Source organism: Acomys minous (assembly GCF_964271855.1).
Source record: "Acomys minous genome assembly, chromosome: 10".
Classification (NCBI taxonomy): Eukaryota; Metazoa; Chordata; class Mammalia; order Rodentia; family Muridae; genus Acomys; species Acomys minous.
The window spans coordinates 73,379,955-73,401,709 of record NC_140491.1 but is presented as its reverse complement, the minus strand read 5'-3'; the positions used below and the strand labels follow the sequence as shown (position 1 = coordinate 73,401,709).

Here is a 21,755-nt window from a genome sequence, read left to right as displayed (position 1 = left end):
CTCTCTGCTTCTTTTCTTTTATTGATCTTTCTTCCTGATGGCACCTAAGTGGATAACAGGTGTGAGAAGTAGGGTGTGTGACATCACTGTTTCCCTGCCCTGCTGGGAAGGCCAGAGGCCAGAGCAAGGCTGGCCAGAGGTTTCCTGGGCAATGAGACCAGGAGACCCAGGGTTAATGGCAGCTGAGAGCCGGCCAAGGAGCGCAGGCACCTGTTTTAGTTTCATTTCTGTTGCTGCGATAAAATGCCTGACAGCAAAACAATTCTGGGTTATAGTCTATTTGTTATGGGAGGACAAGGAGCGGGAATTTGATGCAGTTAGTCCCAGCCACAGTCAAGAGCAGGACACAGCATATGCATGCTTCATTGCTCGCCTCCCCCCGCCCCAGTTGATACAGTCCAGGACCCTAACCCAGAGTACGGGGCCACCCACTTTGAGGCTGGGTTCTCCTTTGTCAATTACATAGCGGAGATAGTCTCCCCACAGACCAACTTAGTTCAGATAACCCCTCAAGGAAGACTCTCCTCCCCGGAAATTCTACAAGTTGACAAAACTGTCACAGTGTCTAGGATTCCCGGGTTGAGTTACAAGTACCGTCAGTAGCCGTCTATCCTGGGGTCCTTCCGAGCCTGGCGATATCTCTCGAGTGCAGGCAGGGGCTTTTCATTGCTCCGTGGAAAGTCAAGGGCTCCATTCAGGATGCAGCCTGGTGCTGAGGACCAGCTCTGCCCACCCTGCCTCTCTAGTAATGAGCAACCAGAGAGATGTCACCCCCCACACGCACGCACGCACGCACGCACGCACGCACGCAGAATGAGAGGACCCGATTGTGTTCCCTTCCCCACTTCGGGCACACCAGGTTATTGTTGCCTCACCACAGATGAGGAAACTTAGGCTATCAGAATTAAGAATCGGCCTGAAAGGCAGGGCAGGCTCAATTAGAGCCTCCTAGGCCTGAACTCACATATTCAGGCTCTTAGTGTGACCGTCGTTAGCGTCCTCATCTCTAGGGTGATGGTTGATAGGGAAATGAGATGAGGAGCGGGAGGTGGGGTGGGGTGGGGTGAGGGTGGGGGGCAGGCACATCCACGGCCATTAACGTTAGCCTCGCTGCTGGCTAGCTGAGGCAAAGCCCTGGGTGACATCTATGGTCTCCTCAGCTCAGGAGAAGGTCCAGGGCATCGTGACATCAGGCCTCTGACAGCTTTGAGCCCAAAATAGCTCTGTCTTTAGACCAGCCCCATCCTGTCACAGCTGTGCCTGCCTTTCGCTGTCCCCTGTTGAGCTGACACGGGCTCCTGCCATGTCACACAGTCACGCTCAGTCCTGAACTGGCTCAGCCGACAGTCCCCAGAAGGGGAGATTTTCCACAGCAAATGGAAGGACCCAGGGGTGACAGCTTGATGCTGGTGATGCCTCTTACTTCTGTAAGAGAAAAGTCCCAGGCTGCGTACTCAGCAGCCTGGGTTTGGTCACCGCACTTAGAGTGTGCTCAAATCCCTTGAGCCTCAGTGGCCTCTTCTGGCTAACAGCAGCCTACTGGATGGTTGTGTGCATCCAAGTGGACCGTGCACAGCAGGGACTATTCCTGGTGCCTGACTCAGAGCAAGTGCTCCAAAAATAGTGTTATTAGCCGAGCCCAGTGGCACAGGCCTGCAGTTCCAGTTGCTCAGGAAGCTGAGGCAGGAGGATTGCTTCACCTCTAATACTCGGAACACAGCAGAAACATGGCCGCCTCCCTGCCACAGGACTCCCAGTGCCCTGGGCAAATCTCTTGCCGGTGACCAGAAGAACAGAACTGTAAGCCTGTGTCCCACCCGCAGGAGTCACAGAACAACCAATGCGTCCCGGCATGTTCAGTATGCCCTACTCACCTCTTGGAGTCTTAGACCCCCACTGGGGTCCAGCTGCGCCCACTTTCACTTCTCTTTGAGAGTGCATGGGCAACATGGCAGCGACACGAAGAGCAGGGCAGGACCTACCCATTTGTCTGCTGAGGAAACTGAGGACTGACCCAGCACTAGGGCCTGGCTCCAGGCTGCCCAGCAACCCATAGTGCTGAGAGAACCTTAGACGGTTTGAACTGGAACATTCTACCATGGAGACAAGCACCACAAGTGACAGATGACCACACAGAAGGGTAGGAGGTCTGGTTCGAACTGGGCAAATTAACAAGGGCTCCAGCTGCTGCCGTTCAATGACGCAAGTACATGTCATCGGGCCAGGTGCTGCTAACACGAAATCACAAGGAAACAATGCAAGCAAGGCAGCCTCTGCACTCAACATCTTATGGTCTCAAATAAGAGTCAGGATAGTGACCAATATTCTGAGGGGACACTGAGAGCCAAGAACAGTGTGCGGTGAGAGAGATGACAGGAATCATGAGAAGACTGCAGAGAGCGGTGACAGCGTGAAGGGCTTCCCTCATCACTGGCCACCACCTGCCTCGTTCATCCCACTCTTTGACACTCACAAGGACTACCAGAAGGATTTGCTTTTTTTGAAGGATAGACCTTGGCTAATACTTGTACCCACTTACAGATGGAAAAACTGAGGCTCAAAAAAAACATAGCTTTCTTGGCAGGTTGAGCACAGCCCCTAAGCCCTCTTCTTCCACTGGTCTTCCTGCCCCTGATTAGCTATTCAGTCTCCCATTACCCCCAGGCCTCTTGGGTCTTGAGGTAGGAGATTCTCACATTTAGTGGTATTAACCTATCTGCGTGTCTCTCTGTCTGCCTGCCTGCCTGTCTGTCTGTCTATCTACCTACCTACCTACCTACCTATCTATTTAGACTAGCTGTCTTGGAACACACTAACTGTATAGACCAGGCTGGCTTCAAACTCTTGGAGATCCACTTGCCTTTGCCTCCTGAGTGCTGGGACTTAAAGGTGTGTGCCACCACACTTGGCATAGACTCACTTCTCAACCTCTTCTGCTAGCTTTCTGCACATCCATGCCAACGGCTCTGACTCCCATGCTCAGTGGCCAGGCCCCTGAAAACCTGTGAACAGAAGCCCAGTTCAGTACGTCCTCCAGCGGGTGGGAGGGAGTCTTACACAGCTCGGAGAAAGAAGGAGAGCCTACAGTTCCAACCAGCTTCATCCAGCTCTGTTCCCATCAGGTTCCCAGGGCCCTTCAGGGAGCTTGCTGTGAGTATCACTACAAGCAGAGAACCTTCCAGAGTGCCTGGGCCCTCAGGCCTTTGCTCTTCTGTCTGCCTGGAATGCCTTTCTTTGTATCTGGCTGGGTGAACAGCCCCTTGCTCACTCAACAGTGTATTTGGGCACCCACTAAGGCCAAGCAGAGAGCTGTGCTCCAGGGATTCAGGGAATTTAGAGATTAGAAGGGGCTGTGCCGCTAATCCCATACCAATGAAATCCACAAACCAGCACAGACTGGGCGAGAGACAGGAAGGTGCTGGGGTCTGACTCTATAGGACATGGTCCAGAGCAAGAAGACTTCTCAGAAGAGACAATTTTCTCAGCGACCAGGAGAAGAAACACAACTTAGGTCGCTGAATAGAAGGAGGAAAAATGCCTCAAATAGAGGGAACTGCAGGAGCAAAGGCCCTGGGGAGGGTCAGGCCGGCATGGCTGCTGCAGGGGGGGGGGGCAGGAGGTGTGGTCACGTGGCTCAGACCTGGAAGGCGGGCCATGTGGGTAGTCGGGAAGAAAGGTCACGAAATAGGAGGAAGGCACAGCGTGGCCATCCTGGAGGCCAGGGGAAGGAAATGTTTCAAGGAGGGAGTCATGGAGGATCTAGGTGACCTGCTCCTATGCCCATGGCTGTACACGGTGATGAGGCCTCAATGGACGAGACCAAGGGTGAAGGATGTGGCTCCCTGATCCAGCAACATCACTGTCACTACAGGAAGGAAACCAGAGCATGCGTCTTCTTTCCCCAAGCACAGACCGGGGGCAAGACCACATGGACTCAACAGAAGGGAGCCATCCACAAGCTGGGAGCGGGGCACTCAGCAGAAAGCAGGTCACCTGGAAATGGCGTTAAGACTCCTAGCTTCTGGGACAGGGAGGATGTGGTTTCCGCTGTCATTTCTGGCCAGCCTATAACATTGTGTCATGGCCATCCACACCAACAGGGGCTATCAACGTCATGAAGTCACCTCTTCCAGGAAACCCCCTAGACAGCGGGATCAGGGGGTTCCACGACACCTGGGCCCCTTCCTTGGAGCAGTCCCCACTCACAGACTAACCTGGGAACTTTGTAAAGGCAGAGGCAAAGTTGGGGACCCCAAAGCCTCAGCTCAAGACCTGGAGAGCAGGGCCAACAAATGAATAAACGGATGTAGAATGCCGGCTGGAGAGACAGCTTCCTTTCTCGCCCTGGCCCAGGATCGGTTTCAGCTGTGGACCTCGGAGGCTGGCTCGGTGGGAGGTCAGCCCATGCTCAGCTCTACAGAGAACCATCCCAGAGAAAGTGTGTGTGCGAGGGACTCCTCCCGTGCCCTATCTGGCCTTCTCTGGACTCTCCTGTGTACCTAAGGCCACTTTCCCAGAGACACACACGCCCTGACACGACAGACTCCAGTCTAAGACACCACGGAGATAGCTGCCTCAGTTTCCAGCCCCGTCCTTCCCACAGCCCGCTGTTAGGGCACTGACAGAGAGGGGCTGCGGGCTCCTGGGGTGTCCCTGGATGGGGAGGAGCTCCCAGGGACTGCCAGAGCTCTGCTTGGTCACGTGGGTCCCTGTCACTGCTCCTCATCCTCACAGATCTCCAGCTTGCACTGGGTCTATGCCTTCCTTGAGCAACATGAGGGAACCTTGATGGGTCACGCCAGGGTCACGCCCAGGCCATGCCACGGTTGAGGTGGACAATTCTGGAAACAGCAAGCCTATCTCAACAGCCCAGACAGTGTGTCCGCATAAAGATACATCCCTCTAAAACAGGCCTTGGGACCAAGGGTAGCCTTCTATTCCAGACCCAAACCTCTTCCAGAGCAGAAGCTATAAATCCCCTCCCCTCCCCCACTCTCTGAGGACTGATTGTTCCTTGGATGCAGTGACCCACAGGTCACCTGACTCTCTGAAGATGCCAGGTCCTAGGTAGGGCCTGGCCCAGCTCCCCTGAGTGCTACAGCTTGAAGCATGGCAGAAATCCTCCTCACTTTCTCTCTGGATAGAGCTGAGCTGCTACAGGAGGAAGGGAATTTGGCCTTGACTCTGGGCCAGGCGGTTAGGCCCAACTGAAGCAAGGCAGTCTGGAGAGAGACGAGCTTTTTTTTTTTTTTTTTTTTCGTTTTCTTCAGTACAGTGTGTGGTCTCCAAAGGGCCACAGCCCTAAGACTCACAGAAGTCATTAGCCACAGAAGACTTCCTTGCCTGAAGCTAACTGCCCCGTCTCCCCAATAAACCCCTCAACCTCCACTCCAACCTCCCTCCCTCAGCTCTACTTTCTGCCCTCCTGCTTCTCTCTCTCTCTGTTGCTGGGAGACAGCCGCTGTGTGCCAGCATCCAGGCCAAATGAGCAGCAGCAGCCTGGCCAGCCAGTAAGCTTGGGTACCTGCGTCCCTGGGGTCCCAAGCCTGCTGAAACCTCCCTAGAAGAACCCAGCCTGTGGTTTCCAACCCCCAGCCCCGCTCTGCCTGAGCGCTCACCCCAGCAACTTTCCTCCAGCTCTCTGCTCAGGGCCCCCAGTGGTCCAGGGAAGCTGAGTAGCATAGCTCCCCAGCTGCCAACAGCCTGGGGGCCTTGTGTACCACAGAGGGGAGCTGGGAGCTTTCGGCTCAGCCCTGGCCTTTAATTACAAGGTACATTCAGTTGCCTGCTCATTTCTGCTTCTCTGCAGACCTCACTAATTGAATTTGCCACAGCAGTAGGCAGACCTGGGGGACTGTGAGACCAAGGAACAGGGGGCTATAAACTTAACTTCCTTTCCTTCTTGGCCAAGAGCAAAGTCCAAGAAGCCAAGAAACTCTTATCCTGTTACCCGGACCACGCCAGTGCCACGACTAAAGGGACCCTTCAGACCCATGACCCATGACCCAAGCCCAGAAGCCAGGTGGCACCCAGATGCCTGCCCCCTCCCACCCCCCACCCCCACCCAACCCCCTTAAACTCGGATTCCCAAAGCTAAGCAAAGTCTGCTAGAGCAGTGGGCTAAAAATCCCAAACTCTGCCACTTAGCTGGCTCGGCTCACCTACCGTAGGAGTCGCCTGGGTCCAGGAGGGAGTCGGGCTCCATGGTGTGTGGGCCCCTGGGCCGCGGCCCCACCTGATTTATGAACCGAGGCCGTCTCCATGAGCGCCTGCGCCTCTCCTTTTGTATTCCATCTGGCGGCTTCTCCAACTAGATGACTGGGTATTCCTGCAAGCAGGCCCCTTTCCAGCCCTCGCCTTCATACAGTACATTTAAAGTAGCAGTAACCTTTTTTTCCTCCCCCCGCAGCCTGCCTGGAAACATTAGAAGGGACCGAGGCGGCGAGATGTCTAAAATAGGAAGACGCTGGGGACGGCTGGCCTGGCTGCCCGTGATGCTGGCTGCGGGGATCCGGTCCGGCTGTGCAGATGGAAAAGCTGGGAGGTAAAGCTGACACGGGGCTTAACATCTGGAAGCCGGTTCTGGGGCCCCCCAGGGGCCTGTGCGAATGGATGGGGATGCTGACCTCCTCGTGGGAGGGGAAAAGGGTGTCTGCTGTTCACCACCTAGGGCCCCAAAGCCCAGGGGCTTCTCCCGGGCCTTGCAGGAACCTCCCACTCAAATCTGTTCTCAGACATTTCCTGCAGTGTGGGATGCAGAAATTGACTCATCCATCCATTCAGTCACTAAATATTTTTTGAGAATCCAGTCTCTTGCCAGACACTGCTGTGTTGAGTCTGCGGCAGAGAGCAAGGTGCAGTGACTGGCCCACTGCAGGGGCATTAGCACCCAGTCTAGTCACAGCAATGGAGTGTGCAGGACAGCACCTCAGGAGCATAGGGAATGCTCCTGGGGGGCCCACTAGAATGACAGGGACGGTCATGGGGGCTGCCTGGAGGAAAAAGTACCTCAGCTGGGGCCTGAAGGATACACAGGAGTTAGCCAGGAGAGAAGGATCAAAGGCCTGCACATGGGACATTGGATATTTGTCAGATTTATTCTAGTGATTAGAATAAATAGAGCTGAAAGAGAGTTGGTGAGGGAGGCCAGAGAGGGGCAGTTGGACACCTGGTCAGTGACATGATCCCAGTGGCTTTAGAAAGGCCTCTCTGTACTGTGTGAATAGGTCAGGAATGGGATTCCTGTGTGTGTGTGTGTGTGTGTGTGTGTGTGTGTGTGTGTGTGTGTGTGTACACGTAGCTTCAACAAGAGCAGCTGTGGTCACAGGACAGGTTGCTAAGCCCTACCCACCGTGATACCATTCAGAGTCTCCCATGAGCCACCCAAGGGTGACTTCCCGAAACCCATTTCATAGACAAGCACAATGCAGCTTAGAGATGTATCCAGGCCACAGCCTGTGAGTGACCACCTGGCCAGGTCCGGGGCCCCAGGGAGGTCACACAGCCTTGATGCCAGCCAGAGAGTGGGAAGACAAAGATGCTTTCATTAGCTCAGCGGCACCATGGTCTGGCTAGTGTTATGGATCTCGTAGCAGGAAAATCTTCCTCTGAGTCCAGCAGGAGAGAGGTGAGGAGGGTTTGGATGGGTTGAACAGGGAAGAAGGGAGGGAGTGTGGAGCGAAGTGTGCCGAGGCAGAGGCAGAGGCAGAGGCAGGAGCAGAGACCCGAGCTGACAGGGGAATAGTTGGTGGGGAGCAGATGACCATGCGGCTAGAGGTTAGGGTGATGAGAGCGTAGAGACAGGTCAGAGGACCAGAGGACCAGCTAGAGTGTGGGCGGGCTCCAGGGACCACAGGAGCTCGAAGCATCTGTTCAGAGGTTGACCTCCTTTCCAAAGGATGCCTGGGTGATCCTTTGAGATGCTCTTTCCCAAACTCCTCCCACCCCACCCCCACCCCCACCCACAGTACTTCCTGCTGAAGTAGAGAAGCCTGCTGCCCTCGGCCTTGCTGGATGCTAGGAGCTGAGCGGCAGTGGCCTGCTTTTCTGGAGGAACTGTAGAGTTGGGTGCACAGACCAAGAGGAGAGAGATGAGGGACAGGCCATCTACTGGACTGAGATGAAGCTTTTTTTCTGCTGAGTCCATGGTACTGGCCTGCACTGGCTTGGACCAGGGTGATGCTGAGCCCATGACACGTCTATACTGGGTGCATCCCAGCTGCCAGCTGCGGCCTAGCTGCTTCCAGAAAGCCAGTGGCTGCTGATGTGGTCCCCCTGGCCACAAGGAGGTTCCTCCTGTTCCCTCACCCCTCCTCCCCACCTCGGATGACAGGATCCCGGATCCCATCCCCCTGCTTAATTACAGGGAGATCAGGCCCTACCCAGGCCTACTGTGGGCTCCCTGGATCTCCCTGGATGCTTAGGGAGGGGTGGGAGTGGGAGCTAAGTGTAGGGAACAGGGCCTTGTTTCCTCAGCCAATAGGTGAGCTCTCCTAGGGCATTCTGGGAGCTCTGGGACTCATTGCAGATTTGCAAGCACTGGGGAAGTTGAGGCAGGAGGGTAGTGAGTTCGAGGCCCACCATAATCACATAGTGAGACCCTAAAAAGGACTGAGTTTGATCTGTGGAACTCACAGCAGAAAGAGAGAAACAAGTAGGGGCCAGAGAGATGACTCAGAGGTTAAGAGCACTGTCTGTTCTTCTAAAGGTTCTGAGTTCAATTCCCAGCAACCATATGGTGGCTCACAACCATGTATAATGAGATCTGGTGCCCTCCTCTGGTGTGCAGGTGTACATGCAAGCAGAACACTTTACCTAATAATAAATAAATAAAGTTTTTAAAGAGAGAGAGAGAGAGAGAGAGAACTGAAATTTGTCCTTTGACCTCCACATGAATGCAAACCATTTATGATGTGCATGTCTGTGTGTGTGTGTGTGTGTGTGTGAGAGAGAGAGAGAGAGAGAGAGAGAGAGAGAAGAGAGAGAGCGCTTGAGTGCACCCCTCTCCACACACCAATAAAAATAAATAAAAATAAAAAAATAAAATAAATAAAAATAAAAAATAAATAAAAATGAAAAATAAAAATAAAAAATAAATAATAATAAATAAATAAATAAATAAATAAATAAATAAATAAAAAAAAAAAATAGCAGTGCTTGGCTAGGATACATAAAGCACTCGTGGGTTTGGTCCCCAGCAGCACTTAAACCAGGGATGGTGGTACATGCCTACAATTTCAGCACTTGGGAGGTAGAGGCCGAGGATCAGAAGTTCAAGGTCATCCGCAGCTATAAAAGGAGTTCAAGGCCAAGTTGGGCTTCCATGGGTCTACCATTCCCAGCTGAGTCCTTGTCTTTAAGAAGACAAGAAAAGAAAAGAAAAGAAAGTGTGATCTGGGTGCATTATGTGAAATTCCCAAGTCATCAATAAAAGTATTATGTTGGAAAAATAGAAAAGAGAGCCAGGCATGGTGGCACACACCTTTAAGCCCAGCACCCATGAGGCAGAGGCAAGTCCAGGACAGCCAAGGCTACACAGAGAGACCCTGTCTCGGAAAAACAAACAAACATACAAAACAAAACAAACAAACAAACAAACAAAGAATGTGATTGTGATTGGTCCCCTTAGCTCATAACTAGCCTAGGCCCTTAACTAACTAGCTGGACGGCTCTGAGTAAACAGCCATCCCTCAGGGTCACCAGTACGCTGAAAGAAGGCGACGGCCTTCAGCCCAGATGACCTCTGACACACAGGAGAGGGTGTGGCTCTCCAGCTCTCCACAGCTTACGGAGAAAACAGGGGCAATTCCGTAGCCAAGGAAGCTGAGGGATTTGACTTAAGCTTTTCACAATGAGGTCCAGAGCAGGAGGGCGGCCTGGTAGGAGGAAGACCTGGGCTTCCATGCTGCCTGTGCCTCCATCGTACGGTGCTACCCTCCGCGGCCTCTTTCTTTTCCAGCCAAGGAAACAGAGCTTGATTCTCTGGCACTTTCTCCATCCATAAGGAGACATATTTACCGATGCAGCCAGAGTTCCTGCCCTCCAGGGCTCCTTTACAATAAATGTGTGTCACCACCACATACTCCCTTTCCTTGGTGACATATCAGCACTGTCGGGGCCGGCTCCTGTTGCTGCCTTTGGCTGTGATTGTTGAATCAATCCCTTACTCATCGTTACTTCCGGTTGTCAAGCAAACAAGCAACCCTACAATCAATCTTTCTGCCTTTCTCTCTCTCTCTCTCTCTCTCTCTCTCTCTCTCTCTCTCTCTCTCTCTCTTCTCTTCTCTTCTCTTCTCTTCTCTCTTAAATACAGGAGCTCTGGTAGCACCTGGCTGGTGATGAATTCGCTATGAAGCCAAGGAGAGCCTTGAAGTTCTCGTCTTCTGCCTTGAGTACTGGGCTCACAGGTGTGTGGCACCATGCCTCGTTCTCATTTCACTGCTGGAGACTGAACCCAGGATTCCGTGTGCTCTAGATACACACTCTGCCAACTAAGCCACATCCCCAACGCTGTAATGAAAGTCTCAATGTACCCCAGGCACATTTGCCTAATGACTTTTGTAGGGTAAGCCTGTTAGTACACGGTTGATGAGACAGGAAGGCCTGCAGGCTCTAACAACAGTTAATAAGCCCTGGCCTTGGCCTAGGCCTGGTACAAGGCCTGGTGAAGCCAGCATCCCTACTCTTGTGGATTTACAATCCAGCAGAGACAGATGCTATTGAGAAAACAAACAGGCCCAGAGGGACACTTTTGAGCAGTGACATGATGGACCCTGCTGTGCGAAGTCTAAGGGGGCCATCATGCATGAGTGGGCAGAGCTGCTGCAAAGGATGATGGTTCAAGAAGGTTCTAGCCGATGGCCAGGGTGCCTAGAGTGGGTGGACAAGTGAGAGAACGGTTCAAGAGAAGAGAGAAAGATCAGAGTCAGTTTGTAGGGAGCTGGGGAGTCTGGATCCATAGCAACGGAGGGAGCCAAGAGGCACCTTGGCTGCTGCATGGAAAGTGGCCAGAGTGGCCAGGTAGGACGCCGCTATTATTGAAGGTAATGACCCTGGGAACTCGGCAGGGGTTGGTAGTGGAGGGAAAATGCATAGATTCAAGACCCCTGGGGGGGGGGATCTTGGGTGCAGATGCACAGTCAGCAGAGAAGAAGGGAAAAGAAATGTCAAGAGTGACTTAGAGGCTTTTGTGTTGCAGTTGGTCGGCTCCGGAGAGCTGAGGGAGGGAGGGAGGGGGGGGGCTGGGGTTGGGCACAGGAAACTCTGCCTTAGCCTGTGACGTTTGAGAAATACAGACAGATGCACAGAGATGTCGGGGAGCTCAGAGCAGCATGAGATGGGGTGTCAGTCTCACACCCACAGTTCCGCCCTCAGCCTGTTAGAGCAGCCCACCATGAGACCTGGTGGCTCCAGCCCCCAGGACCTACTGCTCTGTGCACAGAAAGGAGTTAAGTGGGGGCTGTGGGTGTGGCTTAGTTAGTAGCTCACGTAGCATGCTGGGAGTCCTGCTCCCATCCACGGAGCATCCTGATCCCAGCGCTTGGAGATGGAGATAGAAGAATCAAAAGTTCAAAGTCGTCCTCTGGTACACTGGAGGCCAGTGTGGGCTACATGAGACCCTGTCAAAAGAAAGAAAGGAGGCAGGGGAAAGGGAAGGAGAAAGAAAAGAAAAAGGGAAGGGGGAAAGAAAGAAAGGAGTGGACTGAGATTTCAGTAGGAGGGGAGAGAGTATAGCGCCCTGAAGAGGACATGGGGGACAGAGCACAGGTGCCTGGAAGCTAGCTTGATCATTGCTTGCCTCTGGGAAGGTCAAACCACCGGGCTAGCATGGAGGCACTGCTGCCTTTGTCAAGTCCTGGGCTCGGCCAAGCAGGAAGCACAGACACCCGAAGGTCAGCAATCTAAGCGTCAGGAGAAGGAAAAGAAGGTAACCACGGGGCCAATAGGAAGATGAGGCTACTGACCAGCTCAGCAGATTCAAGAAAGCGTTTCCCAAGGTGAGGTTGGCCAGGTGGGACCGTGAGGGATGGAGAGGAGCTCACAGGCTAGAGGCCGCAGGTATGAGATTCTATTGCATACACAGGGGCACGGTGCGCTCCAACAGCCTTCAAGTTGTTTCCACATCCCACTGAACTGTCTTCTCTAAGGCTAAAGGGAAATCAAGGGGAGCCCAAATGGCCTGCTCCCACTGAGCTAGGTGGCGTGGAACCTGGCCAGGATGAGTGCTCTCTCTTGACACTGCCTGGGTACAGGTGGCAGAGCTTAAGACCAGGAACCAACCTACCTGCCTGCCTTGGTTCAAATCCCTCTCCTCTGCTCCCGCTGGGGGACCCTTAGCGCACAGGCTCCCTTCTTAGTGCCTTGGTTTCCTCGTCTAGAGCTCTGGAGGGTGAGGCTAGGCCCTGGAGGGCTGCTGGGAGAATTCATAAGTTGGGCAGGGAGAATAGGGACAGCACCCTGACCTCTCAGGGCCATAACCCAGCCCCAGGAGCCTATGTCAGCTGCCCAGCGTGGCTCCATGCACACTCGCTCTTTTTCCCCTTTTCTCTCCCTCCATTTCTCCCCCCACCCCCACCCCCGACCCCGCTGTCTTACTCACTGTTCTATTGCTCTGAAGAGACATCATGACCAAGGCAACTCTTAAAAAGGGAAGTATTTAATTGGGGGCTTGCTTACAGTTCCAGGAGGGTAACCTATCATCATCCTGGCAGGCATGGGGCGAAGGGCTACATCCTGGAGGGGGGGGGAGGGAGGGCGGAACAGACAGACAGAGATAGACAGAGAGACAGAGACAGAGAGAGACAGAAAGACAGAGGGAAAGAGGCTGGACCTGGCGCGAGCTTTTGAAACCTCAAAGCCCACTCCCAATGACACACCTCCTCCAACAAGGCCACACCTCCTAATCCTTCCCTAACTGTTCAGCTAGGGGCTAAGCATGCAAATACGCTTATTCTCATTCAAATGACCCAGCCCTCCCCACCCCCCACACCCCCACCCCCACCCCCAGCCACACATGAGCCTCTTGGGTTTTGTTTTGTTTGTATTGCTGTATGGCCAGACTGGAGCTTAGCATCCTCCTGCCTCAGCTTCTGGAGTTCAGGGACCGGAGGTGTGTTCCACCATGGAATTTGGCGTTCTCATTCTCGCGACAGGGCTGCTACAGCACCTCTGTGGGAGTAAAATCTCCTCCCATCTACCCCAATCCCTGCTCTGATCGCAGGCCGATGCTTACTTTCCAGAGCCATCCCACAAGCCTTTGCTCTGACCCCTAAGGCCCAAGTTCACATCTGACATCCCTCTGAGCTATGTCTCCCTGTTCCTGCATTAAAGAGTTTGTTTTGTTTGTTTGTTTGTTTGTTTGTTTGTTTGTTTTTTAAGGCCTTGAATCATCCAACTGACTCGGCCAGTATCATCTGACAAGGCCTGGGCCACACCAAGCTACCCTGTCCTTGACTGCAGGGAAGCAAGGAGATGCCATGCATGGATAGCGAGTTCCTTCTACGGGCAGTGGCTCCCATAGCCATCCCGACAAGGGTCTGTGAGGGAGTTCCCAGTCTCAGGGAATCCTACAACACTGTCCCATGAGGCCAGGCATCAGGGAAAGGAGAGGAGACAGTGCAGGGAGGAAGTGGTAGGAATACAGTCCAATTTGGGCCACAGACATCCCCGCCACTGGCAGGGATCTGGCTCAGCCGGCAAGGTGGAGTTGGGCTCCCTACAACCTAAGTGAAAAACCAGGTAGGCGTGGCCCAAAGACTAAGAAAGGGGAGCCTTGGAAAAAGCTAGCATACCAGATGGTAAAAGCTGTCCAGGGGCCGGGCATGGTGGCACATGCCTTTAATCACAGTGCTTAGGAGGCGGAGGCAGGAGGATCGCTGTGAGTTCGAGGCCAGCTTGGTCTACAAAGCAAGTCCAGGACAGCCAAGGCTTACACAGAGAGACCCTGTCTCAAAAAAACCAAAAAAAAAGAATAAATAACTAAAAGCTGTCCAGGGTTAGTAAGAAAGTAGGATATTAGGGAAAGGTAGAGAGCGTGCTCAAGACACCGCAGCCTCAAGCTTTCACATGCCTCCCTGCATGAATATGTGTACACATGCACGCACACACATACACAAGCAAAATACATTTTTCCCAAAGAAAGACATCAGTCATTTGGGGTGCTGCTGAGGAGGATGAGTCACTGTCCTTCCCAACTAGCTGACCCTGGGGCCAGCTCTCAGCCACAGCGCCCTGTGAAAGGTCATCAGACAATCCTAAGTCTTTCCAAGACAGCTTGGGAGGATTTTTTTTTTTAGGGTAAAGGACCAGAATGGTGGTCTGGGGTCCTCCAAGTTCTCCAAAATCACAGAGAACCAGGAGGCCTGCCTTAAGGTTCTAGGATTTGGCTGGACTGTGTCCTTGAAAGGAAAGGCCCTGCATAACCAGTGACAGTCCCACAGTTGGCCCGTGTTGGCTCGGTGCAGGGATGGTACACGCATGTGTACTCTCCAGTGGTACTTTTCCATCCACCAAGCATCAAAGGGCTTGGCCTTGGTCACCACCCAAGAGAACTGTAAGTGTCCCCAGGTTAGCAGCCACTGGAGACCCAAGCCAGGAAACAGTCCCACAAGAGAGCAGTCTCCCTGACTCCCCGCCCCCACACTCTGCTGGATTGCCTCTCAGAAAAACTCCCGCTCTCTTCTAGGCAATGCCCAGCTGTTACACCGTGCCTGATCCTACTACTGCGGCCCACTTGGTCTTGACTATCACTTCTGTGGCCAGGCAGGGTAAGCGTGCCCAGGGAAGCCCCTGAATTACAGGTCATCCTGACATGAGCTCAGGTCTGTGCAGCCTACCTGACCTCCCCACGCCTGGCCTCTGGGCGAGTGTTCAGGCGAGTCAGGAAAAGCCACAAGAAGAGTTTACAGAGGAACAACAACAGCAGTCTGCGCAATTCAGTAAATGCTGTCTGAGGATCGTGCCAAAGGCTGGAGACTTCGGAATGAGTCAGCCAGAGTGCTAGCCACGGAGATTGCCAACTATGGGAGAGGGGGCCCCCAAAGTGTCACCGGGTTAGGAGTCTGCTCACCATTATTGCAAGAAGGCTTAATTTTTGTTGTTGTTGTTTTTTTGTTTGTTTATTTTACTGTGGATCTTTGGAGAGTTGGACACTCCAAAGAGTAAAGTTCTAAGTGCCAGCTGATCCATCACAAAGCAGGCAAGTTATATACCAGAGGAGCCACACAGTAAAGGTTTCAGGCTTTGTGGGTCTACTCACTTCTGCCATTGTAATTGGAGAGCAGCTATGGGAAGCTCCCAGGTGAGTGGGTGTGACCACTGACTAATAAAACGTAACTCTCGGGGCTAGAGAGATGGCTCAGCAGTTAAGAGCATTTGATCCGAATTCATGAGGAGCCCAGTTCTGATCCAAGCAGCCGTCTAGCAAACAGAATGTCCCCACAAATGCCTGTGACCCCACCTCTGAGGCGGGTGGAAATAGGAGGGTTGCTGGGGTGTGCTGGCTCCCAGCTTTGCTGAGAGGCTGTGCACCCCAGGTTCAGGGAAAGAGCCCACCTCAAAGGAAAAGGAAGACAGACAGCATCCTCTTCTGGTCCCTACACAGGCATAGGCACCCTCACACAGGCATGCAAACACACACACACACACACACACACACACACACACACACACACACACTACTTTTGACATTGAAAGTGGGGCCTCTTAGCATTTTCCCATTTTTTTTTCCTCTTCAGCCACTTGAGCTGTAAGGACCAGAAGTTGCAGTTGGCTGACCTGTGTCTGTGTGGGGATCCTGGAAGACGGAGTTAGCCTGGGTAGAAAGGGGCCTTGGCTGGCAGAGCCAGGCTCTCAGGCTGATGGGGCTGGAGGCTGACAGCGGACAGCACTCACTGCTCAGCTGGTGAACCAGCTATGGTCCATTCCTCTCAGCCTTCTGTAGATCAAACCATTGCTCGCTGTGAAGCTCAGAAGCCATGGGTGAAAAGCTGAGGCAGGAGCATTGCAATGAGTTTAGGGACAGCCTGAGCTACATAGTGAGTTCCGTAGAGAGGGCTAAAGAAAAAAAAATTTTTTAAAGAAATAGGTGACTATTATTATAGAAGAATATGAACTTATTAGCTCAGTAGATAAAGAATCAAGAACCTAGTTTCCTTTCCTGTTTCTTGTCTTTCCTTGTTTGTTTATTTGCTTGCTTGCTTGCTTGCTTGTTCGCTTGAAACAAGGTCTCTCTATGTAGCCCTGGCTGTCCTGGAGTTGACTGTGTGGACCATGCTGGCCTTGAACTCACAGAGATCCACCTGCCTCTGCCTCTGGGGTGCTGAGATTAAAGGCGTGTGCCACCAAGCTGGGCAACATGAGTTTTCTTTCAAGCCCCACTTCCCACTCTGGGGTGACAGCAATTAGGAGGTGGCTAAACGTGATTCCAGGGTGTTTCCAGTGTATACACTGTAGAACCACAGGCACACCCTCCCTTCCAAGGCTCTGTCATTCTCACGGCTTGTGGCTGGTCCCGTGCTTCCTTGCAATGAGGTATCTATTGCCACTGAGTGACTAAGCCAGCATCTTCCCTTTTTTTGTGGGGGGAGTTTATTTTTCTTTTTTTGAGACATGATTTCTTTGTGTAGCCTTGGCTGTCCTGGACTCACTTTGTAGACCAGGCTGTCCTCGAACTCACAACAATCTACCTGCCTCTGCCTCTGGAGTGCTGGTATTAAAGGTGTGTGCCACCACCGCCCCGGCTTGCATCTTCCTCTTTGATCTTTTCTTTCCTGCTGTCACATCCCTTATTGGTTCCCGGTTGGTGTGGTGACACACAGCACCATGGAGACCCACACCTCCCACCACACCCCTGCACTAGGCTTTTGGCTGGGGAATCTCAGAAGCACAGTTACTTTGCTAAAGGGCCTGAGAGGTTAACATATGCATTAACGTGGCCCCCTGGAGCCATTCCCTGCATTGCTGGCAAGAGGCAAATCCGTTCTCCAGGGGCAGGGGGTGGGGGTGGGGAGGGGGGGTTGGGGGGGTGGGGGGGATCCTACCAGACAGAATCTGGGGCCATTATCTCAGGAGATCCTGAATGGCAAACATCTCCAGGGTGGTTAGGCCTGCCTACTCCTGCACACTCAGGCCAGAACACCTACCCAGTGGCAGCCCTTGGCGACAGTCAGTGTTCTGGCCCATATATCCAGCCATTCATCCATGTAGCTAATATTTACTGAGCATTTCTTATTACTTGAGTCCCAGGCTATGGTGGTAAGCACAGGCATGCCCCTGCCGTGCTGTTTTGCCGTCACTGTCTGCTGAAGATGGACTTGGCTATCCATTGGCTTGGCAACTGTGTACTGAGAGTCCTGCCATACGCCAGACCCTGTTCTAGGCACAGAGACTCCAACACAAGAGAACACAGTAGAAAAGAAAATGCCTGCTCTCCTAGACTTAGAGTCTGGTGGAGGAGACGGATAATGAACGCGTAGACAATGTGTCAGAGGTGGTGAGTGAGCCAGGGAGGAGATGGAAAGTGCTGGGGAGTGGCTTTGTGGCTACATTAATCCAGGGAGACCTTGCTGAATAGAGATCTAAGTGGAAGAGTGGGGCGGGGAGTCTGTGCAGACACGGGGAAGACAGTCAGAAGCCAAAAGGATAGCCAGTTCGAAGGCCTTGAGGTGATGAATAGAAGAGTAGGGAGCAGGTCAGCTCCTGAGGATCTAGGAGTTGAGGGGTGGGTGGGGGGGAGGGGCAGGGAGGTGGCCCAGAGAGGGTCTAGATCGGAAGAAGAAGACATGGCCTCACGGTTGGCTTCCCCCACAGGGAATCGACCGCAGAGGGGCAGAGCTGCTGCAGGGATGCTGGGAAAAGGGACCTAAACTTGTCCCAACAAGAGATCTAGGACCAGGTAGTCCCCGTGGGGAGGTGGGAAGTTGTGGGACTCTGGTCTGTTCTGTAGGAAGCCACGGGCTTTCCTGATGGGTTGGCCGTGGGACGATAAGAGGAAGGGAAGTGGGCACCAAGGTTCCCGGGTCCCAGGGCGAAGGATGTGGTCTATGGCGAGGAGGGCGGAGTCGCCGAGCTCCAGGCGTGCTCTGCACTCCGAGGGTTGGGATACCGTAGAGAGTCTGGTAGCCTGGGGTTGGGGGGCAGGCTCATGTCCTTCAGGGGCACATGGGAGTGAAAGGTATATGCCTGGAGGCAACACCAGGAGACTGAGAAGGTGGAAAAATCTAAGGATGCAAGGCCAGCCTTAGAGGGAGGGAATGAGGAAAAACTGCCCAAGGAGGAGAGCCAACATATGAAAAGAGATGGCTCAGAAACAGGGGACCCCCAAATCCTGGAGATTCCGTAAGGATGGTGCACTGTGGGGGATGGGGAGGCAAGAGGCACAAGGGTAAGGACCAAATGTTAACTGTTGGCAACAAAAAGGGAGGACACCAAGCTGGGGATGGAGCGGGGGACATGGTGACACACCCCTGTAATCCCAGCACTCAGAGAGGCAGAGGCAGGAGGATCTCTGTGAGTTCCAGGCAAGACTGGTCTACAAAGTGAGTCCAGGATGGCTAAGACTACTCAGAGAAATCTTATCTCCAAAACCCAAAACCAACCAAGCAAAGAAAGGTATGACACCAAACCACGGAGGGTTTCCTGGAGGGAAGGGTGTACAAGCAGAGACTGAAGGAGTTTGCATTTGCATATGTCGCTTAGGAAACAAGGCAATGGGGGGAGGGGTGGCAGGGCACGGGCGGTGGGGGGATTGGGGTGTGTGTGGGGGGGGACAGTGCCCAGCCTGAGGAAGCAACGTGAGCACTGGACAGGAAGAACAGCTGTCTAGTGCCATTTGAGGAACTGAAAAAGGGGCAGTAGGGAACGAGGTTACCTTACGAGATCCTAAGAGTCAGCAAGCCCTTGGTGGTGGGCGATGGGAGCCCACCCCATACATGCTGTGCGGAGAAGCAGGTTGGGAGAAGACACAAAGTCATGTGACAGGATGCAGGGAGGTTTTCTGGAAGCTGTGCATCATCAGTAAGGCACGAGGGCTAGAGGCTGGGGTCTGGGAGAGACCAGCCAGCTGGGCACCCATTCACGTCTTGACGTCAGCCTAGTCCAGCCAGAGCTGTGTGCAAGGGGCCCTGGCAATGCCTTCACCATGCTCCAGCTTCCCCTGAGGGAAGCCCCCGCCTCCCAAAGCCAGGCAATGACTGCTCTCCAGTGCAGTGCCATGTGAGTGCCTGCGGAGTGCCCCAGGTCCTGGCACATGGGTGGGGCGATGATCCAGGCAGACAGGCTCTGGGCTCTCATGGGGCCCCGCCCAACATATGGCCAGAATCTAGTGTCGTGTTGGGAAGGGAGGGAGCTGGAGAGAATCCCAGAAGGGTGCAGTCTTTAAGCTGCCGGAGGTGGAAGAGCATTTGCAGCATGAAGAAACTAAGAGAAGGACAGGCCAGGCAGGAGGGAGGAAAGGCGTCCAGGAGGATGGAGCATGGGGTATTGAGAAAAGATAATTGCCGGAGAAGGTGAGGGGCTCGGTACAGTCTCAGAAGCCAGCTTAGGAACTTGACCTTCTCCTGAGGGTGGTGGGGAGCTGTGGGAGGGCCTGAGAATGAGGTCAGAGCAGTCTCATCACAAACCCGCTTCTCTTACAGCCCCCCCCACCCCAGGTCACGAAGGCTTGGGCTCCTCCAAGACCTTGATACCTCTAGAGCGGACCCCAAAGACCATGCAGGTATGCCCGGGACTTGTCACCGAGACGCGAGGCTGTTTGAATCACAGCAGCAGAAGCCACCCACTGGGACGGCTGCTTTATTGAGAGTTTGTGCTCCCGATGCCACCTAGTGAAGAAGGATGGAAGAAATCCATCTGTTCACTAAGACTTCCCACCACTTCCTCCGCGGTCCAGGGGCTGGAAGCAGCCTGCAGCCTCGCAGCGCCACCGTGTGGAGGAGGCGGGCCAGCGCAACAGGAGCCTGGGATATCGTTTGGTTGGTTGCTTGGTTGCTTGGTTCTGAGGCTTGAACCTAAGGTTTACCCAACCAGGAAAGCGCTCTAAGCCCTGGGCTATGACCTCAGCTCTCTTTTTAATTTCCTTCTCCTTGTTCTTTAAAAAAATTTTTTTTTGAGACAGGGTCTCCTTAAGGTGCCTAGGCTAGACTTGAGCTCACTCTGTAGCACAGGCAGGCCTTGAACTTGAACACTTCCTGCTTCAGCCTTCAAAGTAGCTGGGATTAAAAGCCTGTGTCACTAGGCCCAGCTAAGCACACTTCATTATATACACATTTTATGATGTATTTTTAGTTTACTTTTTCAAGATGAAAACATCATTGGTCTGTTGGCAATTATTAAGTACTACATATCTAATGAAATATGTATATGACATGGATCCTATATGTGACAAAATGGGCATATATATTGGTTTTTTGAGATAGGGTTTCTCTGTATAGCCCTGGCTGTCCTAGAACTCGCTCTCTAGGCTGGCCGCGAACTCACAGATACTCACATGCCTCAGCCTCCTGAATGCTGGGATTAAAGATGTACACTACCACCACCACCGCCCAGTGATAATTTTTTTTCAGAGTTATTACCTCTTATGCAAGGTAAACATGGATTGCATTTTGTCAATAGGCTTCAGCACTTTTTCTACTGAAAGCGGTATGTGTGTGTATGTGTGTGTGTGTGTTCCCATATGTGGATGTGCACCTTTATAGGTGGACATGTGGAGATCTGAGGCTGACACGGGGAGCCTTCCTTCACCAATCACTCTTAATCACAGAGGCAGGGTCTCTCAGCTGAACCCCGAGCTTGGCCATATGGTAGTTGGCTTAGGCAACTTGACCCAGTGATCCCCTGCATCCACCTGCAGAGCCTGCCGTTACAGGCAGCTGCCCGGCCCACCTGGCATCTGCGCAGCTCCATGGATCTGAGCAACACCCTCACACTGACAAGCAGGTCCTTCACTCACTGAGCCCTCTCCATGCCCGGCGATTGAAGTGATTTTTATTAGCAGTTTTTTTTTAACCTTTGATGTTTCTTTATGCTTCATGTTTTAAAAGTCAAAGCATATTCTATACATACATACATACACACATACATACATACATAGCCTTTTAAAACTTCATTTTGGGTTGGTTTGGTACTTATATTGATCTTGTTACTGCTTTGTTAACTGGTCAGTGGCTGTGGGAACACCAGCAGAACACAGCACACCTGGACTTGTTCAAACCTAACACTAATGGACATGGTCATCTTCAACACTGGTGCAAAAATGCAGGGACCTCAGGCAGCTGAAAACCCCTTTTATCCCTCCTGGCTTGTGTTCTGGTGTCACCTGGTACCGTCTCATACGTGAGTTCTTTCTGTATTTCAAACTCCACATGCCACTGTTGTTACTATTGTTTTGTACAGATAAGCTTGCTTAAATGAACAAAACCATGGTCCTCACTGGCTGTTATGCCTTCCTTACCTTCATGTTCCTGTGTGGGACTTCTCAGCCTGGAAATTCCTGTCACTAACAGTGGCATGTGCTGGCGATACATGTTTGTTTCTCATTTGCATGAAAGGCTTACACTTCACCTTCTCTTTTCATTTGGTAAGTATGTATATGTATGCATGTGTGTTATGTATGTGAATGCATGTCTGTGCGTGAGTGTTTGCATGAGGACGAGCATGTGGAGGTCAGAGGTCATCATCAGATGACTTCCGTTATTCTTCTCCACTGTTTGAGACAAGGTTTCTCAATGAGCCAGCACCAACCAACTGGCTAGGCAGGC

General features: G+C 52.7%; 1 protein-coding gene and 1 long non-coding RNA gene across 2 annotated transcripts in view; one reads left to right on the top strand and one right to left on the bottom strand.

Annotated features, from left to right (window-relative positions):
- Positions 1-6,295, bottom strand: part of DAB2IP (DAB2 interacting protein) — a 178,387-nt gene extending 172,092 nt beyond the window's left edge. Inside the window, exon 1 of the mRNA XM_084798135.1 lies at positions 6,166-6,295. Within this exon, the coding sequence (XP_084654261.1) occupies positions 6,166-6,205 (40 nt within the window). The 5' untranslated portion in view covers positions 6,206-6,295. The remainder of the gene's footprint in view (positions 1-6,165) is intronic.
- A 115-nt stretch (positions 6,296-6,410) lies between these two features.
- Positions 6,411-16,525, top strand: LOC311606752. The gene is made up of 3 exons (XR_014782424.1): positions 6,411-6,544; positions 10,313-10,406; positions 14,684-16,525. It is a non-coding gene; the product is annotated as an uncharacterized lncRNA (long non-coding RNA).
- Positions 16,526-21,755: the final 5,230 nt, after the last annotated feature.